The 10,580-nt window shown below is 46.5% G+C and overlaps 1 protein-coding gene across 1 annotated transcript in view; it reads left to right on the top strand.

The window, feature by feature from the left end:
* The window catches only part of T265_05783 (hypothetical protein), a gene marked incomplete at both ends in the record, with an annotated part of 52,909 nt that overhangs the window by 26,616 nt on the left and 15,713 nt on the right, over positions 1–10,580 (top strand). Inside the window, 3 exons of the mRNA XM_009170877.1 lie at positions 5,629–6,247; positions 7,367–7,595; positions 9,947–10,522. Of these exons, the coding sequence (XP_009169141.1) occupies positions 5,629–6,247; positions 7,367–7,595; positions 9,947–10,522 (1,424 nt within the window). The remainder of the gene's footprint in view (positions 1–5,628; positions 6,248–7,366; positions 7,596–9,946; positions 10,523–10,580) is intronic.

Raw genomic sequence — 10,580 nt, forward strand, 5'->3', positions numbered from 1 at the left:
CTGCTGGAAAACTGATTGGGCTCGAACCCTAGCCTCATGCTTGCGGATGAACCGACTGAGGTGGTAGACAAATTTGTATACCTGGACAGCTGTATCAGTCCTGGTTCTCCCTCGAAGAATGATATTTTCATCCGGATTGGGAAGGCCAGAGCAACTTTTATGAACCTGCGTCACCTGTAGCGCAGGCGTGACATCAGCTACTCTGTCAAGGGTCGAGTTTACAATGCTGTGGTGCGCTCCATATTACTATATGGATCAGAAACCTGGCCGGTGCGCGCCGAGGACGTCAAAAGAATTTCAGTGTTTGACAGTCGATGTCTTCGGAGCATTGCTCGAATCTGGTGGGAACACTGAATTAGCAGTGTTGAAGTTCGTCGAATGATATTAGGTGAAAATAACTCACCTTCGATACATGAACTGATCACACTGCATAGGTTGCGCTGGCTTGGCCACGTGCCGCGTATGCCAGTCGACCGAATTCCTTGAAGCGCTCTTTTCGCACAACTACGTGAAGGGTGGAAGAGAGTCAGAGGCGGTCAAACAATGACCTGGCAGCGAAGTATGGAAGTTATTACCAGCAAACTCAGCTGCACTGGTCAATGCCGTCCTCCTGGATGGGGACCCCGAGACGGGCCATATCAATGGTAGGAGACATTGTCAGACATGGCCCAGTCGCGACTCACTACCAGCCTCTAACGCCTGTGGGTTCGAAGTGCTCCCGGGGCGTCCACTCACAGATATCGAGTCCGCGGACGACATAGCTCTTCTTGGATCTGCCCCTAGTAATGCAAACAATATTTAATAACCTAAGTAATTCTGCCTCATGGTTCGGCATAAGCTTCACACCTGCAAAGTGTAAAGTGCTGCTGGAAAACTGATTGGGCTCGAACCCTAGCCTCATGCTTGCGGATGAACCGACTGAGGTGGTAGACAAATTTGTCTACCTGGACAGCTGTATCAGTCCTGGTTCTCCCTCGAAGAATGATATTTTCATCCGGATTGGGAAGGCCAGAGCAACTTTTATGAACCTGCGTCACCTGTAGCGCAGGCGTGACATCAGCTACTCTGTCAAGGGTCGAGTTTACAATGCTGTGGTGCGCTCCATATTACTATATGGATCAGAAACCTGGCCGGTGCGCGCCGAGGACGTCAAAAGAATTTCAGTGTTTGACAGTCGATGTCTTCGGAGCATTGCTCGAATCTGGTGGGAACACTGAATTAGCAGTGTTGAAGTTCGTCGAATGATATTAGGTGAAAATAACTCACCTTCGATACATGAACTGATCACACTGCATAGGTTGCGCTGGCTTGGCCACGTGCCGCGTATGCCAGTTGATTGACTTCCTGGAGGGATCTTTCCGCACTACCGCGGGGGGAGGGGAGTGCAAACGAACCAGGGGAGCTCAAACCGCCACTTTGCCGCGAAGTATGGAAGCCATTGCCGGAAAACTCAGCTGCGCTGATGATTGCCATCTTTCTAGTTAGAGACATTGTCAGACATGGCCCAGTCGCGCCTTCAATTGCGTTCATGCATCCAAAGTATTGCCCTCAATGTATAGCTCCCTTCCTAATCCCACTTAACAGTCCACCTACAATGCTGTAGTTAAATTACACACTAATTCGTCAGATGCCGCCTCCAATGCGCAGCTATCTACCCCACCTCCTCAAATCGTCGGTGAACGAAACTGTGGTGGGTACAACTACTGTATGACAGCTACACGGTTCTTGCAGCCGACAGTAATGATGTTGATGATGATGATGGCCGCACTGCAGTCTGATACACACGACCTCGAGATTGAGGGATATACCACTTAGATTTCACAGGTATCGTATTAGGAAATGCGACCCGGGCTTTGCAGGTTCGTGCATCCACCTTATCTGTCACAATGTAATCAGAACTAATAGAATTTCCAACATACGCAAAACGCTCCACAACTTCCAATACCTCTCCCTGGATTGTTAGTAACGTGCTCGGTGGCTCCACATCCACGAGCATGACTTTACACTTTGTGGGTGCAAATCGCATACCAAAGGACGGATTAACTCTGTTCGGTACATCTAGAAGCACCTGAGTCTTATCCTTTTTGAAAATGAGAAGGTAATCTTCGACAAGTTCTTCGCTGCGGTTTATTTGAACTGAGGGATTTTAAAGACCTTCCAGCGATCGTCTCCTTAACTCACCAATCACGAAACTAAATAGAAATGGAGAGATTGAGCACCCTTGATGGACAGAACTTACGGAACATTCCTTGATGAGCGAGCGTGGTAAGGGGTACAGACCGGTCAACCGTTTGAACTTCGCCTTGGAAGTCCAGGATTACTAGAATTGTAGGCCGCTTATGCATATGGCTTGTTCTAGCACCTGTCGAGGTGTGCAGTTTTGGTCGACGCAATAACTCCTACCGGGCCAGGATCCGGCTTACCGAGTCAGTGTCTCACGGGCCGCCATAAGGTGACGGAGCATCAGTGACGCCAACTATACCGTTACGACCGGGTCACCTATGGTTCCCACACCCACTGCGAGCCCCTTTTTGAAAATGGGCACTATCACCGACTCTTCCCAGTTGTCTGGGACAGACTCCTTTTCCCGAATGCAAGCAAACAGATCAGACAAGCGCTGACAGAGCACTTCACCTTCATCTTTGTATAACGCGGTTGAGACGTCATCGGGACCAGAAACTCGGTGGTGGTTTGGAGAATATATGCAGTTATAAGCCTGCGAGGCCGTAGGCCGTTCCGCGTTCACAGCTCAGGGTTCTATGTTAGGTCTAGGCTCTAGATGAATGGCAGCTGGTGGACGTGATTGCTGTGGTTCAAGGTATTTAGCCTTCCAGTCGAGGCATTCTTTACTCAAGAGGGCCACTTCATTCGGATCCTTGATGGTTTCATTCACAAATGGCTTCCGGGGCCAGGTGGTGTGGATCAAATGAAATAATTTTTGAAATTTATCGGCTTTCTGGGTTTCTTCCATTTCCTTGATTTTCTGTATCCACCAAACTTCACGGTGGATGCGCACGATCACTTTCCCTTGAGGTCTGGTGATTTGTCGCGTTATGTTCGTTACCGGGTGGGATCTTTCTCCGAGATTTGGGCAGTGCCACTGTTCGGTCTGATATCCACTGCTTGGATGCGTCTGGTAGTGCCGTGCTACAGGTAAAACTTCCAGCACTATGCAAAGATGTGGCGTTCTCGTACCAGTATAAATTCACATCTGATGGCAGAGCATTCCTAAGGCGCTCTGGAAGATGATACTGGTAAGTTCGTCTAACGTCCGGACCTGCCAATCTCTCAGTTGCCAAGAGATTTGCCCGTATCTTACGCGACCCTAAAAACGTAGGGAGAAGCGACTCCGGACGAGCACGTGGTCGGAATCTACAAATGTGTTCCAAAACGACCGGCAGTCGTTTATTGATTCGCGCCATCTGTAGCTGATGGCAATGTGGTCGATTTGAAGTAGTGACCGGCACGCCGTTGGAGGACACCATGTGGCCAGATGACGTCGGCTATTTCGGAAGTTAGCACTGTATAAACCGGCTTTCGGTCAGCATTGTCCGTACGTACTGAGTCCAATTCATGCCAGATGCTCTAAGCCTGTTCACTTGTTCATTCATGTCTCCGACAACCCCAATGACGTCTGAGCTTTTATCTCACGGCGGTAGGGCATAGTGAAACTTATCTTTGATGGTGTCATAAATGCGGTCAGTTGGGGGCGTAAGCAGACACGACAAACCGACATCGATCAACTTATCACTTGTGAGACTCCTTCGCAGACATTGCCAGGCGAACCGCATCCAGGCGACTATCAACAGATATCCAGTCAAGTACCCATCCCTCCGCCCATTGACTTAGAACGATAACAGCCCCTGCACTTCCAGCCGCAGCAGCCTGGGACTCACTAGATGTGTGTAGCCGGAAGCGAGGGGAGAGTGGTGGGGTTTTTAGCCCAACCACTGTGCTTGCATCTTGAATTCTTGTTTCTGATACCCAACGCACATCAGTGCCAAGCTTTTGTTTCGAATGCACTCCCATTTGCATCCATTTGGTGCCTTATTTCTGCGTGCCTGGTTTTATCAGAAAAGACAGGCATTATTTGAAGAAACTGACTTGAAATCCTCAATCAATTAGAGAAGGTTCGGAACCGATTGAGAAGTCTTCGTTTCAGAAGAGCTTGATAAACAAAAAAATACCGATTGTTTATCTAGCTCTTCTGAAACGATGACTTGAAGTCTATCCTTTACGAGCCCAGTTCTTCTTTCTGAGTGAGATCCGAAAGGTGAAGGCTTGTCGACTAAATGCGAAAGATGGCTGAAAACTAAATTCAGTGACGTGATTATAACTTTTCTTGTGTGAATTATGAACTAAAATACAAGATCCCTTTAAGTGACATTAAGCACTTTTCCAGTGTGCTGATCTGAAGAGGTCTTAATGATTGGTTCTCCGTTTGCCTTAAAACTTGGCAAAATTGGTGACTTGCTCACTCGGACTGATGAAGCTTTTGTGTCAAAATCGAAACGTTGCCCAGTTAAAAACTACCGATTGTTTACCAATCCCTTCTGAAAGGAAACACTGTTCACACAATCTTGCTCAGCTAAAGCGCTGACCTATTTGGTGCCTTTTTTCATCGTTGCGTCCTAATAAGCCATCGGCAGGGCTACCAATAGCTTTCCCTGACCACCGTTGTGCAGAATAAACTGATTGATGGATAACACTACCTAAAGGTATATGTATGCAATATGTGCTCTTTATGAGCATTGGAGATCACCTGTTCACATACACATGCTGAGGTCCTCCCACTTGATTTGTCAGCCATTGGCTATCATTGTAATATGCTGATGGTTGAGGAACTATAGGCTTTTCATCTTCACGACCATCGCTCAGCTGGTTGCCGCCTACACGGCTCAGCACAAACCGAAATTGATGTTGCCGATTCTGCTCGGGAACCCACTGATGCAGTTCGGTGTGACAAGCCAATGAAGACATGCGCCAATGAGACATGCGCTATTCATGTTTATCGTCTGAATCCGCCTCATTCTCTCTCAGTAGGTGGTCGCCTAACGAACAGTAACAAATCAGTCATTTAATCTTTCACTACTGTGACTTAAACGCACGTAGTAGAGCTTTTCTGATGGTGGGACCCCATTGATATGCCTGTACAGCTTTTTAGTACTTTCATGTGCCGTAGGATCTACCCAAGGAAACGTGGTTTTCTTTGGGCTAGTGACTCTATTTACATATTGCAACGCCAATGTTTTGGTATCCTGCATACGTAACTGTTTGCTCAAATCAGCTGAGTGTGGTTTCCGTGAACGTAACACTGATGCTATCACGTGACCAACCACGAGATTCTGCATAAACGGCTGTTAATCCATTTTCGGACAGGGATGCAAGTACACTTATTAACAGACTTTTTTAGGTTGAGATGTGACTTCATCCTCTCAACAACTTCTTTTAGTTTCTTCACGGAACGCCACCCACAATTTCCCTGACAAGTGCGTGTAGTGTGCAGTTGTCGTGTGTAATGAGCTGTTCTCTAGCAGATATCGATTTGGCTATCCACTGAATTTGTTTCCATTAGTAAGGCATATCCTCATTTATCTTCTCGGTTACTACTTGCTCTGTTTTCTGCAGGGTTCAGCGGAGCTGCTCCTCCTTTAGGAGGTAACGTTTCCTCTCGCCAAACACATAGTCATCTGTCATCCATTCCTGGTCAAGCTGTCCGTGTTGCGGACGTACAGAAGAAACCCACAGACGAATCCAGCTCACCGGTCCTATCCATGGAACCGTGTGCTGACTCCCATTCGCAACCAGTTCCTCCGCCCGCTCCTCGTCTTCACTCAGAAAACACAGTTCCACCCGTAGAACTCCAGGCTGGTATACCCTCTGTTCGAGCGAGTCTTGGAGATAGCTCAGATGATGATTTCTTTGACGCAGAGGAGGTCAGTTCCGAGTTCTCCGTTTACCTCCCTCCCACACCGCTTGCTGTTCCGACCGAATGTGAAAGACCAGCCAAGCTCCATACCGCAAGTACAGCCCCAGTTCTGGGGGAAATGAAAGAAGAGGATACCTCATCTACCGTGATTAGTATTCAGGATGATGATTCCTCCTTCCCGACGGGAACTGACGTCGCATTTGAGTATGAATCAGATGTAGATTTTGCCGAAGAAGAATACGGTGGTGGAGCACATCATCCGCCCGCTCACCTTCGTGAAGCTCGAGTTATTCAGGCACGACCTAGACGGTCAGGCACGTGAGTTTGTTCTAATTCTGAATGACCTAGTCACTGTGAAAACATCGACCTTCCATAAAACCATACAATCTTGCTAAGCGATCTTCTTGTCGCATGATACAACTAAGCCAATTTCATTCCGGGCTAAGGAGGATGATTTTTTAGGTCGAAACACACTTCTTTTAATCTATATGCCATGTTTGGCCACTATCTGATCTGTGAGTGTCGGCATATTGAGATCAAAACAGATTGAGAGTAGAGTAGAGGAGAACAGATTAGATTGAGATCAAAGCTAATGTTATTAGGCTCTCAATCTACATCGATACCCTGTTTCGGTTAACCGATAATTGCTTTTCATAACAACTGTTCAACTTGGAATGTCTGTATTTTCTCTTCACCATTTAGGTTTATTCAACCTAACTCCAGTTTTCTTGAAGTCTCGCTAATCCACGTTATGCTTATCTTTTGTTATCGGTTGTCGTTGGGGGCAATGGGCTGACGTTTGACGAATTACTTCCAATTACGTTCTTTGACGGCGTTGCTTGGTGTCTGGCTGAACTGTCAGGTTTGTCTGAGTTCTTGTAACAGCAGTGTGGTGAACCGTGTGATAGGACTCAATGTCCAACTGGTGATGTTCACTTTTCGAACAGTCGGTATGACTAGCCGATGATTTGGCGAGTTTCGTGAAATGCGATTATTTTTTTCTCTAACTCGATTTTCAATATCGGTTCCGATTCAGCCTGTGTGTAATTTTGCTCAGATCGGATTCTGTGATACGGTGCCTGCTTCTTCTTTTTGCGATCTGAGTTTCAAAGGCTTCTACATCTTCGTTGACGATTTATGGTAGTGGGCAGTGGAAATGTTCATTCGGCAACCATTTCAATTTCAGCTATAACTTCTTGTGCATCCTGGCCATTTGCTATCTTAATATGTTCCTAAGTACGGCGAACTAATGAGAGAATGCCTGGATATGAGCTCGAATGCGTTCGAAGCTTCAGCAGATGTAACTGAAGTTGAAGTGGTACGGTTTTCTCACATTATCCCCCTGCCTTCTTCCTGGCGAATTCCTGGATTTACTGGTTTTCGGAAATCATTCTTAGTCTTTCAACCTCGATTTAACGAACTTTTGCTTGGTTTCAGTCGCACTGGTACATTGGTTCCTGGTGGAGATGCTAAGTTGGAAAAATCCGAACCTGAACATGAAGAGGAACTAGTCGAACGTCGGACAAGTGAAACTGTTTACGTTCCCGTTCGGAAAATGGTATTTCAGCGCAGAACATCCATTCCACCGAAACCGAATTACAGCTTGAATTTGTGGAGCATCATGAAGAATTGCATTGGTAAAGAATTGACAAAGATCCCTATGCCAGTAAGTGTACATACTTTCAGTAATCTGTGTTGTTGTTTTTGAAAGCTCCGTTTACGCCTGCAAACGGTCGATTACTCGTGTAGTACTGGTTGGATTACTCTGACTTACTGTATAGTGGGAGGCATAGGCGAGATCGTTCAGTGGATAAAGGTACGTGGTTCGAACCCGACCTCTGCCTCACGACTTACCGTGTCTAGGCGTAGGCAACCTGGCAGTATGCCAGTCCGCGTGCTTCCCTCGGGTTGCAATGCAGCTAGGCACCGAAAGGGTGTTGCAGCTGAACGATTATTGTTATATTATATTGGGAGACAATGCTCTCGAGTAAAATAATCCCGTTAGAAAGTAGTGCGAGAATTCTGTGCCTCTGGGTTCTAAAAGCTATCGGTTGGCAATCATTACCTTACTAGTTGATTATGAACCATTGGATACGCATGTTAGACAATCGGTTGAAAAACTTGAAGAAAAATCAAAGCATGAAGCACTTGTGACATACGTGAATATCTCCTGCGCGAATCCGTGACATTGGCCTTTCCGTCCACAGCAAGTGTTTTCTCTTGTCAGAGCATATGATTTAAGATCAACTCTTATATGACTATCCATCTTATTAAACAGCCAGTAACCCAAGAAACGTCCTGGTGTTTTGGACCAATTTTATAATGATAATAGTTCAGTGTCTTGTTACACCAACTGAACATGCCTTCACCCGTTTTATCTTCGTCGCTTTCCTTGTTCTGCGTAACAGTGATAAATGAGGTCAACCAAGCAAGTGCTTGTCGGCTTCCGTTTGAGTGCCCGTTTCGAATAGTGTTTGTTTGGGAGGCCATGTTGCAAAATCTTAAGTGGTTTGATGGTGATGTTCTGCTCTTAGTAGTTTAACATGCAGACTTATTCTCAGATTGCTACTACAGTGAACAGGTTGCATTCACTACTTTCATTCACCTTGTACTCCTTGGTTAATCGGGAGGTAAGCTCACCGCAAAACTGCAAGGCTCCTAAATGTAATTGCTGTTCATGTATGTTAATGAGATAGTTTTCCTTATTTTTGCAACTAAGTGGAAAAAATCTGACGGATTCATCTAGTTCATAACCACCGAGTAAATTCCTTGAGTGTTTTGCTGACCAACGCTTCCATCTAAGGTGTTTAATCAATTGCTAGGCAACAATAATAAAAAAAACAACCGCGCCCTTTCAATGCCTAGCTGCCATGCCACCCAGTGCTTAATCAATTGCTAGACAACAATAATAAAAAAACAACCGTACCCTTTCAATGCCTAGCTGCCATGCCATCCGAAGCAGCACGAGGGCTGGGATACTGCCAGGTTGCCCAAGCCTAGACAGGGATTGCTAGACATTAAACTACTGATTAAAAAACTACAAGGAGAATCGATCAGGGGTAGTAAATTTTTTCGTCTGCCATCTCTTTTAGTTTTTATCAGTCTAGTCTATCAGTGAACGAGATTTGTTGCTGTTGGGAGTTACCAAAATAACGCTCTCAGATGAGCGGGCTGGTTACTTTTTACTTTCGTAACCTAACGAAATGCAAGTTCCTCGTTGTGATGCGCAAATAATGTTAAACTTCAATCTTGCGCTTGTTACTACCGTAGATTTGTCACGATGTTTAAACCAGTTTATTTTAGTTTGATGGAAATATTAACACCATCAGAGGCATCCTTTTGCTCAGTCGTGGGTAGGTGGTTGACATTTGGTTGCGTTCCCAAGACCCGAGAAAGGTCATCGTTGGGTAGGTCAGGTGGCCTCTGTTACCGGACGACAAAATCATGAATGGTGGTAATCAGAACCGAATTTTTCACCCCTATTGCTTTTTTCAACCAGACGATGTCACGCAATCAAATAGTTTCGTTGATATTCAACAGTTACAGATGAGTTCTGATATTTTCCCTGTCTGCGATCTTTTGATGTGGCGAGATCACGGGCATCATCATCATCATCTCTCCGTCACGAAGAGACTGGACCTTACTACAGATGATATATTTTCCCTGTCTGCGATCTTTTGATGTGGCGAGATCACGGGCATCATCATCATCATCTCTCCGTCACGAAGAGACTGGACTGGACTGTGGTGTGGCGGTTTGTGTACCTCGGAGACCCATTGAGCTATACTGGAGGGTGTCCGCGCGACACTCACAGAGTCTCTCATACCAGGTTGGTCAATGGTTAGAGGTCTGACGAACAGTCTCCTGGCCCTCCAGGTTGGGGGTTGGAACATGTATGGCGACTTCTTCCGTAGAAAAGGTAATGCATTTGCATTTTCCCTCCAAACACCGCTGCCTTGCGGTTAGGCTTTTGAGCCAAAGGCTTTGTTTGAGGACCCTAATCGTCCTTTTGTCTAGGTGTGGGCGCCCTGGCAGTATCCCAGCCCCCGTACAACCATGAATTGCACACACACGAATAAACTCATGCCACATCGGCCGTCGCGTGGTGACATCAGCCGGGTCGCCTTACTTGCTGCATACAGCAGGGCGGGTAAGCGAAAACATGCTACTGTTGACGCCTCCCTTCTTACACTTTCACGTTTTCCGTCTTTCACCCTCCCCCGCCCAAATTTGGATACTTTATCCGCAGGTCCCAGCTCTAGGACTGACCGTGTTGCTCGCCCTGCGTCACACTCAGCTGCAGCTTCTGCACGTCCGAGTTCAGTTACAACCCTAAACACTTCGAAGTCTGTTTTCAAACCCCGAAAGCCTGTCTATTCAGCCACCTTCAATGTTCGCACACTGAAGCAAGCAGATCAACAGGTGGCTCTTGCGCGTACGCTAGATTCCCTCTGTATCGATGTATGTTGTCTGTCAGAAGCAATGACGCAGGACGCAAGTACTGTGATCGAACTGACTGCCCCCTCGCTTTCTTCCAGGTTCCGACTGCGCACCTTTGGTGATGCAGAGGCCGCTGCAGTTGGATATGCTGGGGTGGGTATTGTATTGAGCAAACGAGCGGAAGCGTCTCTGCTTGATTGGATACCCGTTG

Source organism: Opisthorchis viverrini (genome assembly GCF_000715545.1).
Source record: "Opisthorchis viverrini unplaced genomic scaffold opera_v5_114, whole genome shotgun sequence".
NCBI classification, from domain to species: Eukaryota; Metazoa; Platyhelminthes; class Trematoda; order Opisthorchiida; family Opisthorchiidae; genus Opisthorchis; species Opisthorchis viverrini.